This window comes from Taeniopygia guttata, chromosome 20, assembly GCF_048771995.1.
Source record: "Taeniopygia guttata chromosome 20, bTaeGut7.mat, whole genome shotgun sequence".
NCBI classification, from domain to species: domain Eukaryota; kingdom Metazoa; phylum Chordata; class Aves; order Passeriformes; family Estrildidae; genus Taeniopygia; species Taeniopygia guttata.
This window is the reverse complement of record NC_133045.1, coordinates 7725313-7746343: the sequence shown is the minus strand read 5'-3', so window position 1 is coordinate 7746343 and position 21031 is coordinate 7725313. Positions and strand designations below refer to the sequence as shown.

Here is a 21031-nt window from a genome sequence, read left to right as displayed (position 1 = left end):
ATTTCCCTTAAAGCCAGAGGCACCCAGAAGCCTGTACCATGTTCCCCCCAGGAGCAGCTACTGCATGGTTGGGGCAGCACTCAGCAGAGTAAAAGCACACACTGTGCTGCTTACACCGTGTCAGGACAACGACATGACAGGCTCCAGGGAACCCTGTTGAACATCTCTATTACCTCCTGTCATTAGAAATTCAGTAACTCACCTGCCCAGTGATGCAAAACAAAGAAAATTGGACTTACTACCACAGCCTTTTAGGGAGAGTTTATTTTAATAGAACTGATTTCTGGACTCATCTTAATGTTCTCCATTTCTTCAGCATGATAATGAGACGGAGATGTGATACAAAGCCTGTTTGCATGGATCACTTCATCCTCCTCAGGCCAGATTGGCTTTTCATGCTATCACAGAAATAGTCAGGAACTGACCCTGTCAGGGCTTTCCAGACTAATCCTCACAGCAGCCAGGACTGCCCACAGGTATCAACTGCAGTGTCCAGAAGAAGCAGATGAGACAGAGATTAGCTCACTTTCCAAAACTGAAATATTAAGTCAATGGCATGAGCCACAGACTCAGACCTCTACCCAGAACCTCCCATTCCAGCTGAAGCTTTCTCTCAGTAAGAAGAATTAAACAAACCTCACTTTCACACTGCAATGAAAATTTCTAAACCTCCCCTAAATCCATCGAAGCATAACTGTGTATTTTATTACATAAACCAGCATTTTATTACATAACCTACAGAAACCAAACCTATCTCTGCAAGTCCACTGAATAAACCCCAGACCACAAGATAGCATTTTCCCCTCACCATTATCTACCCAAGACAAGCAACACAAGGCAGATAAAGTGACCAGAACTGTCAGCAGGTGTGTGAATTGCTCTGGAGTTGAGTGACAGGTTAGTCCCTGCTCTCTACCTGTGCCAGGAAAGCAGCCACTGCCACACATATGCCCAGCCCATGACACTGTCCATTCCTTGTCCTGCTCAGGAGGGAGAACAAGCAGCTGTCCCCAGCTCAGCAGCTCTGCCAGGGAAAGGAGCTGCTCAGTCCCAGCACCCAGAGAGCTCTGCAGGGACAGCACCTCCCTCCTGGCCTTGGGAGAACACCTGAGTACCACCTGAGCTGCCAGGACAGTCCCAAAGCAGGGATCTGGGTTTCGAGCTCCCATGTTTTTGCTATGTCCTTCCACTTTCCTTGGCTTGCTGCAGGAGTTCAGGATGGATCCTAGGCATATGTGAGACCCACTCACACCTCTTCAGCTTTTGACAGTATTCACCCTCTGTAGAAATGAGCTGAGCAATGAACAGGCACAAAACCTTAAGCATCACTGGCAGTATTTAAAGTTTCTTCCAAGACACAGTCCATAGTCTAATCTGTTTCCCAACAAAATGGGAAAGGCAGTGTTACCAAGAGCAGGAGGGACTGACCACTCAGCTCAGTGTAAGGTCCCACAGTAATAGTAGTTTTATTCCACAGCAGAACTCTGTTAAAGCAGTTTTTCAGGGTAGAGAGTTAAAAAATATAAAAAGGAAGAAAAAAACTAACTTCAAAAGCAATGCAGTTTATTTCTGCAATGCCTGATGTTCATCCAGTCACACTTCAGTGCTCAGAGCCATGAAAACACTGCTTTTGAGGTGACATTTGTAGTTGCCTCATTACTCTTTTCAAAAGAGTTTTGCATCAGAGTAAGAGCTTCAAACAACAGACTCTACAGGAGTAAAATAACTTATTAACAGCACATGAAATGGAATCGCCAGGAGCTGCTGATACCAAAACAAGCAGGACAAGTGTGCCCTCAACAGCCAGCTGTGACAGGAGCAGCAGGCTGGACACCCAGAGCTGAAAGCTGCAAAGATGGGTGCTGTGCCCTTCCCTCCTCCTGCAGGTACTTTTCAGCTACATTGGCTTTCCATTCACCTCCTCCATAGCAACAAGAAGGATCTGGAAGCACACCTACCTTCGTGTTCTTTTTCAGTTGTTCCAACTTTCTTTATCTTTTTGGGTGATTTCATGAAGAGAGGGAAGATGGTTCTCAGCCCAAGGATGTCCACAAACTTGTGACAGTTGTCTGTGCCCTCTGGTCCAATCATGGCGTGGTCCAGCACCTTCAGGGCACTGCTGCGGGAAATCTTCTTCTCTCTGTGAAAAGAGGCAAATTAAATTGCACAGGGACATGAGGAGCTTTGGAGCATCCTACTTTAAAAAGACAAGGAAAGGAACATGACAAGGACAAGATGAAGAGTCTGAGCACAAGCTCTAAGCAAGATTTCTCTTCTAGAAGCCAGAACACTGTATCAACAGTAACTCTTTTCAAAACTGTGGCTGAAAATATTGTCTTGGTTATTTCTTTTTTAATATCTTTTATTTCTTTTTATTTCCTATTTTTATTTCCTTTTATGTATTTTAGTGTCATGGTTTTATTTTCTTATTTCTTGGCTACTGAAGAAGATATTTTTTCACTCCTTTACAAACACTGGCACAAAACAGAAGGGGAGGCTGGGTTGGATACAAAGGCAAATACTATCATGCCAAAAAGATCAGGACTTTGATCGAGCAACAGTTTAATTTAATAAAAGGGTAAGTTTGGTGAGCATAGCTGGGTCAGTTATAATGAAACCCCATCACCAGGAACCAAACAATAGAAGGAGGCTGACAGATTCTGGGCTGTTCTGCTTTAATGCCAGTTCAGAATGTTCATGGTGGTAACTCACACCAGTAACACAGGGATGCCCTGAAAATGATCTCCAGCTGCCCTGCACCTCACAAACCAAACCAGAAGAATTTATAATCCACCCAGGGGAAAACTGAAACTGAACTGAAAAACTGGTTAATAATACAGCCCAGACCAAGTGACTATCAGTAGGAGCTAACATGAGCTTGGAGAACATAAACCACCAGAGTCCCTAAAGGCCAGCCTAGGAGGACATTCCCTCCAGGATAGGACAGTCACAAGCCTCACCACCTTTCACCCCAAGCACATGCCAATCTCCTCTGATCCTGCCCAGCTGCAGACTGAGCCACCAAAACCCCATGTCCATCAGCAGGGGCTCCTCAAAGCCTCCAGAGAGCTGTGGAAAACAACTTTCCTGCAGAGACCCAACTTCATGAGCCCCTAACAAGAGGCAAACTAAAATATCTATAGATGTTCATATATAGAATGAACAGCCTGGAAGAAAATGACCCTGCCCAGTGCAGCCACAGGCACTTCTGACCCCGTGGTGGGAGGGCAGCGTGTGGGGCTGGACTCTGAGTTCCCCCCACCAACCAAAGGCTAAGCAGGAGGGTGGTTTGGCACCCCCACATCCCCACTACAGAGATCTAAAAATAAAGTACTCCTTAGGCCAGATGACACCAGAAATGTTTTCAGGGGAAGTAATTGCATATTGATCAGCATTTAGGAAGGCTGTGCAGGGCTTAGCTCTGGAATATTCATTGGGTTTAAGTTCAGGCTTTTAGAGATCAATAGCTGCTTGCCTGGACTGTCTGGAGTTGATTTTATTTGAAATATTTATTCTGCCGGAGGGCAAGCAGTTTATCTTAGTCTCATCTGTGCTCATTGAGGGAACTTTTAGCTGAACACTAATTCACAGACAAGCAAACATGAGAATCACCAAATGCAGAGGGGCCTCAGTGTTCATGGAAACTCTGAATTACAACTTTATTCACTAACCATTGTTTTCCTCCTTTTAACACCTTTACATCTGAGACAACTCTTTTGATACAACTAATATTAAAAAAAAAAAAAAAAAGGTGTGCTGACATTATTTGTACTTTCCACATTAGCAGAACATAGCCTTTAACTTTCCAAAATACCAGTAAAAGCAGAACACTAGATTTCCTGGGAAAGTGTGTATAAAATGGTTCCGTTTAATTAACCAGAAGATTTAGTAAAGAGACAGCTCATGTTTCCAGGGGTCATTAGGAACAGCAGGACAAGAAAACACAAAAATATTTTAATAATAATAAAAAAAATCTGCCCTGAAATAGTTATAGAAAAGCTTTGGGGAGCCATATGGAGTTGTCTGGTTTCACTTTTCCTGTACAGGAGACAAAAGCTTTTATTGAGGGTCAAGCAAAGTCCCAGCATAGCTGCAGGACAGAACATTTTGTGGCCCAAGTGATGCAGGTCCCCATGCTGTATTTGTCTCTGTGCATACACATGCTCCTCAGTTCATAGCTGGGCAAGCCAAACATCATTTTCCCTCAGCAACAGAGAATCTCCCTGACACATCCCCCGGGAGCAGCACGGCTGCATCTCCTCAAACCCCACACAGCTCCACAGCCAAAGCAATAACTGCCTGTCAGTGTGCACCAGGAGCTGACAGGACAAGCCTGTTTTCCTCTCTTTTGACTAAACTGCAGTTAGGCAAGACTGAGGGACTGAGCACTAAGTACTTTCTGAACTAAAAAGAAAATTTAGTTTAATTCTAAGGGACATTTCTAAACTTTCTGCTGGTGGCTGCTAGCTTGATAAACCATCTTGTTTTTGATAAAGATGAGACATAAAATAAACAAGCTTCCCTTGGAGCAGAGATGTAAATGAAATAATTATATATAGTGCTGCTCTCATTCTAATTCCAAACTTCCTCCTTCACTCATGCTGTCACCAGCTTCATCCCTTTTGACCTGCTCTTCTCCCAGACCCTCTCCTCAGCTCCCATGTACTTGCTTGGTGAAGCCCCAATTTCTTCAGGGCCAACTGCAAGTCCCAGATCACAGCACGAGTCCAAGACCTGTCTGGCCACGCACATCAGCCACACTGGGCTCATTTTCAGGCATTACCACTGACCCCCCATAAACCAGGAGAAGTTCACATGATACAACATCACCTTTTGCTGTTGGCTACACATTTTAAGGCTCAGCACAACAGAAACCATCCTGTTCTCATGACTGTCTGTAGGAATATCACAAGCACATTAAATGCTCGTTGAAAGCTGCTGCAGCTCTCTGCAGGTCTGTGTGCACAACCATCAATAATGGAACGACTTGGCTGGATGGATCAGGCAGCACCAGACACAGAATGCTGTGTTCCCTACGACAGTAATGGAGATTCAAGCCTGATATCTTTATTCTCACACGGCTTATCTATCTCACATCATGTCAATACACTTTCAACTTTGCCTATTTGTCCTTTCATCTCTACAGGCTGTGGTACAGTGATTAACCACCTCCAAAGTAAAACCAAAAAATAACAGATCTCTGCCCCCAGCCTTCAGAGGACACCAACAGGAGAGAAAAATACTCTGCCTTGTTTGTGAGCAAGGTGGTCAATCACAACTGAAAGGCATGTCTGCTCTCTGCTGTTTATCATGAAGGAATCAAGAAGACACAGATGTACAGCTTCAGATCACAACTATCCACATTCAACAACAGATTGTGGTCACCTAAGTTGGTCTATCCAAGAAAAACTGAGCACCTGCGAGAGCTTCTAAGCACAACAACTACTTTAGAAGAGTTTAAAAAATAGTAAAAAATCAGCTGTCAATATAGTACATGCCTGTGGATAATAGTGACAGAAGCTTCTAGAACAAATTCTGTGAATTGTTAGTTTTTTTCCACTGTCACTTTACCAATCCCACTCAAACTGCAGAATCCACAGATTGAGGTCTTGGAAACTCTATAAGACAGAGCTGCTGCTGGCAGATCCATCACACTCTGTCCCTCCCAAACCCTTTGCAACTACTATGGGGGGCAAAATGCAGCCAAGGAGAAATTTTCCTCTTGTTATAATTTTCCAGCTGGAATCCTGTGCAGAGAGTGGTAAACAGTAGAGTCGAAAAACGGGTAAAAAGCTCTTAAAAATCCAAACACTGAATCCCACCCACATGGCACAAGAACTCCAACTAATTAGTTCTGCAAGGCTGGTTTAGCAGCTTAGGACTCCAGGCAGAGGGAGGCCTCCTTTCTGTTCTTAGTTTTGGAGCTTTTCCTTAATTAGCCCCAAGAAAACCCAGTGTTCCCATTTGAATAATCCATGTTGGGTTATTTATTCAGTTCCCTGCTGCTGCACATTCCCCAGCCCTGAGCTGCAGGAGTTCAGCATTTCTGGCTGGTGTTTGCTAACCTGCCAGCACACAGCCTGGCACTCTGGGGACAGCCAGACAGAGCCCACTGTGCCCTCCCACAGCTCTGGGGAGCCAGACAGCCCAGCAGACACGACTCAGTGCCAGCCCAGCAAGGAAAAGAGAAGAGAGAGCAGAGAAGCCCCAGAGGTTCAGGGTGTGACAAAGCACAGCACAAGAAACACAAACTTACGCCCCACTCACAGAAGTAATTTTTATATCAGCATCCACAAAAATTCAGCAGCTCAGAGGCTACACAACATAGTGGAGCCTGAACTGGGGAAAAAAAGGAAACAGGTTTTCCCTAGGGACATCCAAAGGTCCTCTCCTGCCCTCATAGGGGTTGTTTAAATCCTTAGAGGGTTTACCTGACCTACAGCATTCTCTGTGGCAGACACCCAGATGAAAGATATGCCACTTTCCAGCAGCCACTGTGGCAACCTCAGCTCTTAGGAAATAAAGTTAAAGATAAAGAGTGGAGATTCTATGTCTGAGAAAGCCCAACTTACTTACCTGCTGGAAAAAAATCAGAAAGAGAAGACAGACAAATATCCTAACACAGAAGTTTTAAAATAAAACAACAAATATCTAGCTAGAACATGTGTTGGCACATCAAAAGCAGGAAGGAAATCACAAGGCTAATGAGGTACCTGAGCATCAGGTTCATCAGCTGCAGCCCCTCACCCTTCAGGAAGCGATCACGGTTGGAGCTGAGCATTAGGCAGGAGCAAAGGGAGTCAAACAGGTTCTCCATCATTTCCTGCTCCTCTGCTGTACTTGGATTGTGTCGTTTAAACACCTGAATGACAAAAAAAGCAAAATTACCCCCAAACGTTGGGCTCTGCTGTTGCAGAACACACATGAAGAGCTTGCACCAAAAGCTCCAGCACCTGACTGGTGTCAGCCAGTGATCACACAGGTCACTGCTGCACCCTCTGCAGCTACTGCCCTTGGCTGTCCTGACTGTGCATGCACAAATGTGCAGCAGCTTGATGCAGGATTTAAAGGATAATACACAGGGCCTGGAAGGGGAAGGGCAAATTCACACTCAAAAATGTGGATAAGCTGATTACCAGAGGTTCCTACACAATTAATGCCTGAGTGTGGTGCAGGCAGCACTATATAAGTGAGCTAGCAGCACACTACCTTCAGCCAGCTCAAACATGGGCAGCCCTGTGCTTGGAGCATGCTGAAGATGGACCAATTCCAACCCTGCCTACCTCCAACCCACCATGAAACCATAATGTAATAATTTAACTTCCATGTACCTCAGCATTAACATCTTTACAAAAGGGATTCATCTCACTGACCACGGATGACACACCATGTGGAAGATATTTGGGGACTGTGCTTCACCAGAGATGAAGCACTGTTAGGACAGCACCCTGGATATTTTCCATTCCTCCCACCCAGCCCAGCAGTCTCCGGATGGAAGAGAAGGCATGTGGGAATTACTCACAGATAACTGCTGAAGCAGCACATCGATCCCATCCAGCTCCCCAAGCAATTCTCTGTTGTCTAGACGGAGGTGGGGGGAAGGGGGAAAAGAGAGAGAAAAATGAAGCTAACTGTCAGATTTTACAGCCATCTAACACTGATACATCAGCAAACAAAATCAATACAGCCTGACAGAGCACAAAAGCTGCAGAGAAAGAGAGGGTGGAGGTGAGGGAGCACATGGGGGAGAGTTAAGCCAGCAAAGGAGAGCTGGAGGCAGAGAAGGGCTGCTGTGATCTGAGAGAAGCTTGGATTCTGCCCTCACTGACAGAGATATGGTAGGCATGGCTCACCATCATTATTCTGGAGCAGAATTGCCAGCACCTCACTGCAGTACAGCTTGTTGGCATCAAAAGGCATCTTAGCCTGTGGGGGAAGGAACGAGAGACCCATCAGGGCACGGCCCTCAGCATCTCATTGATTTGAAGAACACATTAATCAAAGCACCAAACGTACAAGCAGCCCATAACATAAAATACAACTGCAGTAATTCTGCAGTTTTCCTCAGTGACAGAACAGTAACAATTTTGATTCAGGGGTGATAGGAGGTACATGTGGGTTCATGCACACATGAAGAAGGTCCACTGTGATTCTTCACACAGTCCTATATCACTAGGTTTGGCCAAGGTAGCTCAAAACCCCTAAGAACAGTCTCCAGTTGTTTGCCACACAGAATCTCTTTCCTGTGATTTATTTTCCAAAATGTTACGTGGGTGCATGGTGCTTATCCCTGTTCTGGAAGTCCGTACCTGTCAGCAAAACCAGAATTTCAGAACATACATCACAATAATATTATATAGTAACTACTAGAGTTTCCTGTGAGGATCAGAGTGTGACAGTCAGAAGAACATGAGATGGGTTTTGCCTGCACAGTCACATAACTTCCATTTCAGATATTCCCTCCATCCTCAAATATGCTAACGAAGTCATAATGAAATGAAAATGCTGAATTTGAACCCCAAAAAAAACCTCTACAGTGGATTCTGAACTGGATCCAATGTTTCTGTGTGCTGCCAAAGCTGCTTCATCTACAGAAACAGACTGAACATTAACCAATTAGATAATAATGCAACCTGGTTTACTGAGCAATTCATAAAATAAAACAAGTTTAAAAATCATCAGTTACCAGCTATTTATACTCCCCTGTTCAAGAAGGGAAAAAGAGGAAGTCCTAGGCTTAAATATAGCATTTGTCACCCAGTTTTTCCCCAAACACACAACTCCCTGCAGCATGGCGGCCAGTCCTGCCTATGCAGGGCTGCTGGGTCAATCATCCCAACCCACTGCCATGGAACAGAGCATGGTGTGCAAGCACACACGGAAATATGGAAAGCGGGAAGACCCCAAACACCACCAAGTATTGACTTTAAATAAAGCTTTTCATTCCATATGATCCCCAATGACCCTGCAGAGGATGGTATTTGCAGCAGCCAGGTGACACCTCCAGGCAGAACATGGAGGAGAGGGGAAGGTGCTCGGTGCTGGACAGCCCTGCCAGCTTCTGCCATGGGGTGACCAACTGCTGCCCTGCAAATCCTGGGAAACAACATTCTGATCTCCTAAGACTGCACACATCATCAAACCCTGCTTGTGTTTGCAGAAGTGAGCTATGAGCTCTCCACCTGAGCCTTCTGATGCAGCTCTGACAGTCACAATACAATTATAAGACCTGAAATGTTGTCAGGGAACAGAAAGTGATGCTCTGTGCTGTGTGCCAGATGTCCTCATCACTGCCCAGACAGAACTCTGATCTTAAAATGTATCCCACAGACATTCCACAGCATCTCTACCCAGCTGCTGAGATCCTGGGTAAATCCCAAACACATCTGTCAGGGAAAGAGATTCAAGACCAAGCCCTGCCAAGAGCCAAAGCACCTGGAGAGGGGTTTGTTAGCTCCCCACAACCCTGTACAGGCAAGAAAAAGCCCTGCCTGATCCTACACCCCAAACCCAGGAATTAACACAGCCAGGGAACTCAAGAGACACACCCTGCACAAGCTTGGAATGCCACTGAGCATTCATGTTCTGTGGCACCAAGCAGGGGAATCCTATTTTGCTTTCCCAAGTTTTTCAGTCTTTTAGCTGCCACAGCAATGCCAAGGCAGGCAGCAGTACCTACCTGCCGAGACCAAAATTAATTTTACTTTTTCTTTTTAAGCAAAGGACATCATTACGTTACTACCTGTAGTGAGAAATTACAGATTACTTCTACTAACAAATACGTGCAGTGCACAGAGAGGTACCTGCACTTACACAGCTGATGGAGAATTTCTGGAATTCAGAGGCTTTCAAATCATGCAGACATTTAAAGCATGGAAGTACTAATGCCTTACTGACAGGTTAGAGAACAGCCAGAACTTCCTTGCTATATTTCCTTTACTATTTCTGTGAGAGGGCTGAACTATCCATTCTTTTTCTACAGCATTTTCCAGTGAATATTTAGGCATTTTCTGACACAAGACAGAGTTAAACTGTGTAACTCGCTATCAAAGGATGCAGTATGAAAAGCAGCTTTTAATTTAAAAGGCAATTAGCTGAGTTCAAAGCAAAAGCCGTCCCCAGCAGCATTTAAACACAGACATCACTTAAAACTCAAAAATTATTAGAAATATGAGAAGCAAAGGCCATTAAATGGTTAATATTAGTGTTCCCTCTCACTGGTCAGCTTTTATAGTCCTACAGATCTCACACGTGGAAATCCAACATATATGAATCATATGAAAAGATAAAAGAGACAATTTCTACTGCAAGTCATTTATAAAGACAAAACCTAAGTGTGTCTCTTTAAAGTAAAACTGCTGAGGACATACCCCCTGAACTATAACTTTTTGTCCTTAACTGGGCTTTCATAACACACACAAGCACAACTGGTTTTTCTTAACCCAGTTTTTGTGCTAACTGGTCTGCAGAAGGAAAGTGAGACACCAGCTCACCTTCAGCCTCTTGAGCAGCCACTGCATGAGGCCCTGCTGTGCAGCCTCCGTGCACATCTCCGGCCTGAACTCTGCCATGTTCTCCACGATTCCTGGGAAGAAAGACACAGAAAACAGATGGTTTTCCCCATCAAAAATTACAAATCTCATGTTTCCAGTCTCTCTCATTCTTACAGTCCTGGGAGATTACAATCCCAAAGGACTGCAAGGAGTGGGTGACAGTCTGACTGCCAGCAGTGGCACCACCCTGCAATGGTTCTGTGCCGTGCAAAGATCAGGCAGCAGAGAGGCAGTTATGTCCTCCCATGAATTGCAGGTGTTTTACTACCTGAAAGTTAAATATATTGTTAAAACAGAAACAAAGTATAGCTCACAGATATGTTCATAATAAATACATGAACAGCAGAGCACTTTCCTGGCAGTTTTTAAAAGCTGTGTAGATGTGGGACATGGTTTAGTGGTGGCCTTGGCAGTGCTGGGTTAATAGCTGGACTCAGTGATCTTAGAGAGTTTTACCAACCTAAACAGTTCTGTGATTGCCTCTGGTGCAGTGCAGTGATCCATGTACCTGCACCTCCCAACACAACTGGTTTGGGAAGAGGCACCTTTCATGCAGCCATGCAACAAAGGACAAACTCTGGCTCCAGGGAGGAGTGATTCCAAGCTGTGCTTGAATAAAAGCTGTACCAGATGCTGTACTGCAATGCTGGCAGTCCAAGAGAAAAGAGGAGAGGGGAAAGGAAGGGATAACTCACATCCCTAGCTACAAACCACAGAAAGAAGCAAGGGGCTGTGCAGCAGCCACTTACCCAGGGTGTTGTGGACACCATCAGCCTCCTCTTTCACACTTTCATCCAAGCGCTCTAAATTCTGGACCAACAAGGCCACGACCTGGCCCTCCACCTAAATCCCCAGGGTCATGGAAAAGATCAAGAGATAAGAAACAAAAATTAAAAGAAGACAACGAAGGAAACACCCTGCCAGACATGACCAAAAGACACTAACAACCCTGCTGCAAAATCTCAGAGGAAGTGAAGGAATCATCATGTAAATCTGTCACTATGTTTTCCCTAATTAATGAAACAACTTTGGTATTTCAGATTAAACAAAACACCATCAGGAGTGAAACATGCACCTTGTCACAGTCTTATTTCCTGAACCAGCCTGATTTATAATCTCTCAGAATTCTGAAGCATGAGGCTCACATACCACTGTGGATGGGAGAACTGCCAGTACTCCCAGCTGCTCACTGCTGCCTGCCTACACTGCTGCTGGACCCTCCACCTAACAGGTACAAAAAGCTGACAGAATAATGTTCACACCCTCAGATCCAAACCCAAGAGTTGAATTGTCACCAGCTGAAGTCCTGCCGTTTAATCCTCTCAAGATGAATGCACCAAGTTGACTTCAGTGAGTTAAGGAAAATTATAGAGGCAGGGGGGAGTCCTGGAATCACAGAGCTCACACCAAAATACACCTTTAAAACTCGAATTGGTAAGAGTCCCAGCTTGACTCTGGCAAACTTTCCACTGTGAACATGAGCTTAAAACAGTTAAACAAAATAACATTACCAATTCAAACACTCTTAACCAGCTTTCGGCTCAGTAAATGTATGGAAAAAACACATATATGGGCTGCTGCAGAAAACTAAGCAACAATCTTCAAATACCCTACAACCTTTTACCTACTTTATTTTAAAAGGAAAAAAGTAATCTAAAAAGCAGATATCTAAACATTTCTCCCAAGATAGGCCTGACCTGTTTCTTTCAAGCAGGACAATGAAACCTCTAAACATGGCTATTATCAATGGGCTGGTGACAATGACAACAGAAAGAACTTCACTTGATTTACTACCTCTCCACATATTTTATAGAAAACATCTTCTCTAGCAGCTCCTCTCTCCCATTTCCATCACCCAGCAATCTCCCCACCAAGGCAGAGTAATTAACAACAGCCCAGAGGCCAGCTGGAGGAACTGGGCTCTGGGCACTGTCATTAACCTCTGGAAGGTAACATTATAGTGACTGGACAAGGATTGTAGGAGAAAACAGAGCAGCCAAACAAAGCAAACAAAAGAAAAACTGTTATTTCCTGTCTTCCAAATTCAACACAATAGTTACAGAACCAGACACAGCCATAGCGACACTCAAAGGCAGCAATTCACCAGCTCCAAGGTAGGACAGACCTGTAAAACTCAGGTTTGGCTGGGCGTCACCTCTCTGGAGGGTTTGGTACTCCCCTTCTGCAGCCAGGGAGTAGGAGGCATACAGCACAAACAGCAGGAAAAGGGGAAATCCACCCTCAGAGAGGCCAAGAGGCACTCAGCGAGTTAACTGTGCAAGGAACACTTAACCCCAACCAATGCATTTCCTACCCACCTAGGTCATTTTTTGGGTTGGTTCACTCTCTATACCAAAAGAGATCCTTACTTCTGGACCCTCCTCCACCCTTAAAGTTCATCTACTCTGCTACATGAAAACTTACAAGTTTTTACTTCTTGTTAAGAAAAAATCCCACCATCACCAACAGATGCCCCAGTTCAAGCCCAGATTTTTGGGCTTGAAAAAAGAGTTACTGGGTAGAAGACAACCAGTCTCCTGAGCAAGAGGTGAGACTGAAAGATCACAGGGGTATTACTGTCCTTTGGGTAACAAACTTCAGTTCTCCATGAGTGAACCCAGGTCACACTTTTTCACAGGAGAGAAAGGAAATGCAAACAAAGCTCCTGTTTTCAATGGGACACTGTCCAAGTCACAAATATTATTACTTTGTTCTCCCTCCCTGCACCAAAAAATCTCCCAGTCCACATACATCATGCAATATGACAGTGCTCCTTCCTAAAAAGAAGTGGCACAACAATGTGCAAATGGTGCTACCACTCACTCCCCAAACTGCAGCATTTAATCAAAAACAGCCATCATGGTCTCAGGTTCAGAACAGGCTTCTCCTGGCTATCTCCATCATGATGTTGGCAGCAAAGACACCCAGAGCTGCAGATAGCAGGATGGGTCAGTGTTCATTGCTGGGCTGAAGCATATGTTGAGGCACTGAAATAATCTGGGGTTTCCTACTTACAAGAGCGTCTATGAGGACTTCAGCTCCTTCTTCACTCTCATGGAGAGTATCAATATCAGTCAGCTCTTGCAGCAAGTCAACCACAGCTATGGAAACATGTATTGGGTGTTAAGGACAACCAACAGGTAGGCAAATACATTTAGCATCAATAGCAGATGGCTCTTAGGCCAGTGCGTTTATGACACAACCCCAAAGCAACTGGCAATACATTACCAGTGAGGTGATAAAATGCATTACAGTCATAGCAGCAGGGCACAGGATACCAGACACAAGAGCACACAGACTACTGCAGCAGACCTTTCCCAGAAACACTAAAATTGGGGAATCTGAACAATTAAGAATGATAAAAACAAATGTGATTCTGTGCTTCCCGTATCAGGCAATTTTACTGTTTCTTCATGGTAGTTACTTATTTTTTTCAAACCAAACATGCTGGAGTTGGTCTAAGGAGGCACCATCTTGCATTGTCAAGACTGAACACAAGCAAAGAGAAATGAGTTATAATAATGTGATTTGGGTATTCTGCTCTCAGTGATAGCCCTGCTAACCTGATACACACACACCCCTAACGAGGGCACCACCGGCAGCAGGAGCATCACCCCCCTCTGCCCAGCCCAATTAGGGCAGCACACTCCTCAAACCGCAGCCCTCGCAGGAACAGCAGAGCTTCTGCCAGCCCAATTTTCACTCATTAACTCTGGGCTGCATAACACACAGCTCCCCTGCCTGCTGCACAGCTCCCTTGTACGACAAGACGTATTCCAGCTCATTAGACCCACTTCCCTATTCTCTCAGACACACTGATCAATCCTGCCAGCGTCCCAAGGGCAGAGCAGGAGACGTGGTTTTCTGAATGTCCTAAATAACCACTCTGTGATGGATTTCTCTCAAGTGCCCAGGCTGACAAAGCGGCTCCCAGGTCTCCTATTTGTGCATTTGCTCAGACACAAAAGCAGCAACAGGAAAAGTATTTTCATCTGTCTTCTCTTAGTGAGATTCAGCTGTGTGCTGGGGCTGGCTGGAGAGGTGAGCTCTGCAAGAGAGAGCCTGGACTTTCTGCTGGACAAGCTGCAGCAAGTCACCAGCATGTCACTGCAGCCAAGTGTCACCTGCGCAGTGTCACTGCAGTGAAAAAGGCTAATCACACATTACACTGCACCAGCAAGAGCAAAACCAGCAAGTCAACAGAAGGAATTCTTATCTTCCTTGGCACTCATGGAACAATTTGCAGAATATTTTGTTCAGCTGTGGGCTCTCCAATAAAAGAGAGGCCTTGACATACTGTGCTTGGGACAGCAGAGGACCACTGAGGTGGTCTGGGGGTTAATACAGGACGCATGAAGACAAATTGAGGGAATGGGGTTTCATCAGCTCATGGGAGAGAAAGCTCAGGGAGGAATCAGTTGAAGGTTTCTGCTGTCTCCTGGGTGCTACAAAGATAACTGAGCCAGGCTCTTTTGAGAACGCACAGCAAAGAACTCTGCAGAGTTCATCATGCAGGTCATTCCTGTCTGGGAAGCTTCTGTTGAGGCTTGCAGTGAGAGTATCAGCTGTCCTATAAAATTTAGGAGATAGTAAAGCAAAGCCTCGCTTGAGGCTTTCATGTCTTTTGTTAATAAAATCTTGTTGGTGATCATCTTTCATTCACATGTTTTGTGTAAAACTGTATGAATCATTCAGCAGATTATTTGCTCCCCCTGGACATTGCTTTTGTCTCCTTGCATTAGTCCCTCAAGACACCACATTTAAATTGCATGTGAAGAGCCATTTGTTTAGTTCTCTCCTTGAAGAACTCATTTTAAAAATATTTTCCCATTTGTTTTAACAAAATATCATTAGAAAACATGAGCTGTATCAATTCAGCTTTATGTCTAGATGCTTCACTTCAATAGAGTTTCTACCCTGTATGTAAGCAGCAGCACTCTCTGCTTCCAAGGGAGCTCAAAACACTTTAGCAATTTTATAACAAGAAATATACTTTTCCCAAAATTGCAGTTCTCAAGCCAAATTCCTACCCATAAACTCACTGACAGGCAAGTTGCAAACCAAATAAAAAGAGTTCACACTGGAAACCCTGACAAGACTTTGACAGCAGTAGTGACCCCAGCACAAAGCTTTCCACAGCAGACAGGACAAAGCAAGCTGTACTCTGGTGCACTTTATCTGGAAAACAGCTCTGCTATCCCAGTCAATATTCCCACAGTTCCTTTTTTCCCTATGAATGAGAAATTCAATATAAAAGCACATAGTACAAACAAGTCTGTGGTGTCTGGTATAAAATAAATAATTAAACTACAGTAACCACAAAATTGGATTTGCATGGGAGGAGCTTCCCCCTGTACAACATAAATTGTTAACAGTTATTTGAGAGCCATTTCCTTGCAGATCTTGGATAAGGGAAGCTGTGGGGTTTACTGTTTTGCAGGGACCAGCATTCACCACATCAAGGTTCCACCTGATGCAAGTCAAAATACCCAAACATAGTGCTCACTAATATAAACTGCCATGCAATAAAATATTTATGTTTTGGTTTTTTAGTTTCTGATCACTGCACCCACTTTGAAAGAATGAATTATGAATTCTCAATAGATGGTGCTATAAAGAAAAGTGCTAAAAAAGAAAACCAAGATCTGTGCATCAGACCACAACATGCAGCACTAACAGGCCTTTTCACATTGTATATTCTAAAACACCTCAGGAAAACTGGTAAGTGTTATCACCTGCTTTACACATAAAGAAGTAAAGAATAAATTACCTTCCTAAGGCCATGGATCAATAAAAATGGAAAAAGGACTGCCTGAGTCCCAAGTCAACATGCAGTGCCCTTTCCACAGGGCTTCACTGCTCCCTCCACCCACAGATATTTTCAGGACACAGACATGCAATCTCTCAAGTCATGTAACAATTTTTCAGCTTAATCTGCTGTAGAATATTTTGCAAGCCAAGTGGTCTGAGGTCTGCTTTCACAGACTGCACAGCAGGGAGCTGGGCATAGTGCCAGTTCCCAGCTGCCAGCTAAGCATCAAGGCACCAGGATACTCAAAAAATGGCACTGTTTTTGATCAACACTACCAAAATGGGAATCTCTTTCTCAGATGCCCTCAGAAGTACAAGAGCCAGGTGCACAGAGGGATCAGGGTCAGTGACACAGGACCTCACTGAGCATGGAAAAGCAATTGTCTCTGGATATGTACTTAACTAGAGGGGCCACCCACAGCCTTGAGTTCTGTGCACACTAAACTAAAGGTATGAGCACATGAAGAGGGCACATTCACAAACTAAGGTGAAGCATGTAGTGAGCCAGCCCATGACAAACAGCTGACAGCCTGAAAGCTCAGCTCTCAGCAAGAAGGGGGAAAACATTTTTATTGGGGCTATTTCAAAGTTTGCAGTCTGAGATTATCGCTGCTAAGCCCAGGCCTCCACTTCTCCACCGCTGCTCATACTCCTAATACTGCCACTCAAAACTAGATGAAAGGGTCATAAAACAAGAAAGGAGAATAACAGCAGTGAAAAAAAAATCAGAATCAATATTACTTGAACAAAGAGGGCTTTCACAGGGAAAAAAATGAAAAACCAACACATAAATTCAGTATGGTAGGAAGAGGAGAAAAACATCTACAGGAGCTTGGGAAAGAGGATATGAGAGATTACAGAAAAGTCTGTAGAAAGCCTCTCCCATGAGAGCTGCTTTAACAACTGAAGGATATCTGTGTTGTCATGTCCCAGCAGCCCAAGCAGAGACTGCACAGCGTTCAGCTCCACCAGCAGGTGATACAGGCCGGGCATCGTCGCGATCACGTGCATTTCCTGAATGATGTCATTTAAATCCAGTTCTGACTCCATAAACCTGAGGCAAAACAAAAAAGGGTAACAAAAAAGCAAGAAGACACCACTACCTTCCAAGAGACATCACGTGGGACTTGTCACCCCAGGTGCACATGGCACCAGTATTTCTATCTTCCCTGTACTACACCTGCCCCTTGAAGTCTAATCCTGCAGCAGCATAAACATTTCTACTGTATAATTTACATAGAGTAAATAAGCAGATTTATTCCAATTTTGTAAATCAGTTCTAGAATTTCAAGAAGAAATTAAAATCAAGATGCTGCAACCACACATGAGAAAACCTGTAGAGAAAATTCTGCTCAGCACTGCACCTTCCCTAGCTAGCACATATTAGCCTGTGGGTTGTATGAGTCTGGAGTCCATAAAAATAATCTGGGTAAGGGAAAGGACAGCAAACTGGACAAAAAATAATGGCATTGAACTGTAGGAAGAAGTCCCTTTAATGTGAATAACAGAACACCTTGAAGGGAGGAAGAGACTTCAAGAACACAAACACACATCTGGCTCTCTGAGACCATCCAGCTGTTTTGCTCACCACAGCACTGAGAACATGAAATTATTTCCTCCCTACACAGACCTCTGGCTGGTATGCAAGCACACACCTTCACAAAAAATGACAGAATGAAACCTTTAATTATTGCTGATGGTAGTTTTTGTGCTGCCAGCCATATATTGACCCCACTAGAGTCTCAACAAAGCCATTTTTAATTAACAAAGTCAGTTTCAAATAATATTTAGAAGAACTACAAGGCAACAACTGCCGTTATGTAAGCCTTATGTAACTGAAAACACCTCTGAATTCCAGCAAATCAAAGGAAAAAAAGTTAAGTATAGTCTTACTTCTCTGGATTATCAGGAAACTTGATCCGCAGCTCCTGGTTTTTGTAGGATCTCTTCTCAAAGGTGAGAATCATCTTCTTCACTGAACTTTCATCCAAAGGTTCCTCCTGACCAAATGAGAAAAGGCAGAAAAGTGAGCTTTGGATGGCTAAAGAAATATCAGCAATGTGGTGGGACTGCAGCCAGGCCCAGGGCCCTGGGAATTCCAGCCAGCGCTGGAATGTCACTGCAGAGAGCTGCCAAACACCTCATGTGCCATCACTACCCACTCCAGCTCAGACCTCGAGCTGCTCTTTTACACCTGTTATAAACTGGCACCACCAGTTCATATCGAGGTTTTTTTGCTTCTGACATAGAGCAAACCTGCACTCACAGCCTGTTCCCAGGGAGAGCTTCTCTGCAGAAGTCCCTTGCTGTGCTATTGCTTTTTGTAAGTCTACATTTAACTGCCCCGAATTTATGTTCTTCTGCATTTTCCTCACTTGGATAAGCTTTCACTGCTATCTTAAAGCCTTTTCCTGAAGAAAAAAAATAAATCAATATTCTACTCTAGTATTTTCTCTTTATTTTGTAAATGCTCCTAAGGTCTTTCTCAGCTGGAGTTGTATATTTACTGTACAGCAGCAATGCAACCTCGGCTGCCTCTCTGACACCTACAAACATTTTCCTTAGTTTATGACTTTAATGCACTTCTTTTATTAAAAAATTGATGATATAGATTTCCCTGTGTAACCTCTTCCCTCTCCTCTGACTGTGTTACAACCACTATTTAAGAGAAGCTCCCAAAACAAAAACCAAACCAGACACCCTCCCATCTTTAGCCAAGTTTTGTGCTCATCCCCTGCTCAGGATTAAATCAAGAGCTGCTGCTGGTGTTGCAGATTCTTTGGTCAGTGACTCTAATCAGGAACCTGGTATGAGATAGAAAACTTCCATTTCTTCAGCAAACTCCATTACAGTAACAGCACCAGCCCCAGCCTTCAGTTATGATTGGATTTCCTCCGCTCCTTTGCCCAACCTGTCTCATTGCCATCCCACTCATGTCACCACCCCATTCAGCCAATCAATACTACGGTGCCCAAAGCATTCTGCTTGCAGTGGGATTTCAACCCACACATGCTGACACTGCTTCCTTCCGTTCCCTTTGATTCTTTGCTTCCTCTAACACATATCACTATAATATCTCCATTAGGATCTGCTTTATATCTTGTATTGAATTTGCATTCAGTATTGCAGTGTCCTACAGATTAGCTTCTTCACATCAAATTTACTGGGACAAAGCACATTTTAATGGCACTTATATTAACTGCAGTCCAAAGTAATAAACAAGAGATTTGAGTTCTATAGAAAGCCTGGACTTTCAGCCTTTAAATTGTCTGGCTGGGAGGACTCCACTTGACAAAGATGAGGGTCTGGCACACTGCAGGAATCCACAAGACTCCAGCCAGTCAGGAGGACTCTTCTCTCGATCCATCCTCCCTGGAGTTGAAATGCTACAGAAATCCTGCATTATCTTTCTCTGCTATCAGCAACAACTGCCATGGCAATAGCTCAACATCAAAAAAAGAGGGAGATTCTCAAAGACAGATGTTGGCAATGCTGTATACAAAGGACAATGATATTTTACAAAACTACACAATTCTGCAGTGGTGAATATCACTTGTTTTTTTATCAAACAGGACACAGGCAGCAAGAAGCAAATATCTTCTAGATTTATACCAATCCATGTGTCACATTTATAAAGTGATCTTTTCCCTGGCCCTTGGCAGAAAGGCCAATGCAGCATTGGATTTCTGTCTCCAAGGCTTGAAATCACTTACCCTTGACAGATGCCACCCCCCTCCTCTGACCCAAGACCTTTCTTGTACAGAAGAATGTTTGTTTATTTGCTGCTGCACAGCTAGAAAGAGGGGAAGAAGCTGCATGGCTGGGGGTACTGATGAGAACAACAGTCAGGAAATTGGTTAGAACACAGAAATTGTTTCCTAAAAATATACTGTAGAAGGTGATCTGGGTATTCTCAGACCAAAGAGAGATTAGATTTAAAAGCCCTCTCCCTTTTGCCCCTGCTTTAAATCTGCAGCTGATATATTTGAAAAATCTGAAATTAATGAACACCCCGCAGGGCAGGAAAGTAAATCCACAAGCTGTATGAGCCTCCCCACCTACATGGCAAGAAATGGAAATCACAGAGAAAGGGTTTGGGGTTTGATTATTTCCACTGCCTCTTCTTTCCCAGAGGACTTACTTCCTCATCTTCCTCTTCTCCATCCCTCTCAATTATCTGAAGAAGTTTCTTCTTCTCATCATCAGTTTCTTCCAGGGCAGCAGACTCCTCTTCCCTATGACGACCATGCTCTCGGGCACTGGCTTGTTTCCGACGTGCTTTGATTTCCTCTTCCTCTTCATCACGGGGTCTTTTTGTGCTTCTGTTAGGCTGAAGTCAGAGAAATAAAAGGTGAATGAATACAAGTGTTTAGTGACCCTTGCAAACCAGAATACCAATATTACAAGCCATACTGAGGAAATTCTTACAAGTTTAAAAGATTTGCTTACACGACACTTAACAACTCTGAAAACTGGAAAGGAAATTAATTTAGTGAAGTGGAACATCACATGAGTAGATGAATGCCTCTGCCAAGAGCTGTGTCAACATCCTACCTTCTTTGATCTATGAACACAATTCACGGGAAAATATCTTCATAGACAGCAAGGACAAGGAGTGCACAGACAAGGAGTGGCCGAACAGCCCTGCTCAGTGGGGCACAGCTGCC

At 44.0% G+C, this 21031-nt stretch overlaps 1 protein-coding gene across 3 annotated transcripts in view; it reads right to left on the bottom strand.

Annotated features, from left to right (window-relative positions):
* CTNNBL1 (catenin beta like 1) overlaps positions 1 to 21031 on the bottom strand; it is a 47273-nt gene that overhangs the window by 19060 nt on the left and 7182 nt on the right. The window contains exons 2-11 of one of the 3 annotated variants that reach the window (XM_030288511.4): positions 20506 to 20694; positions 18258 to 18364; positions 17279 to 17418; positions 13569 to 13666; positions 11303 to 11396; positions 10494 to 10585; positions 7854 to 7926; positions 7523 to 7581; positions 6714 to 6862; positions 1959 to 2140 (exon numbers count right to left, since the gene is read on the bottom strand). In XM_030288511.4, the coding sequence (XP_030144371.1) occupies positions 1959 to 2140; positions 6714 to 6862; positions 7523 to 7581; positions 7854 to 7926; positions 10494 to 10585; positions 11303 to 11396; positions 13569 to 13666; positions 17279 to 17418; positions 18258 to 18364; positions 20506 to 20694 (1183 nt within the window). The remainder of the gene's footprint in view (positions 1 to 1958; positions 2141 to 6713; positions 6863 to 7522; positions 7582 to 7853; positions 7927 to 10493; positions 10586 to 11302; positions 11397 to 13568; positions 13667 to 17278; positions 17419 to 18257; positions 18365 to 20505; positions 20695 to 21031) is intronic. The other 2 variants (XM_072916977.1, XM_072916978.1) reach the window with 2 other exon arrangements.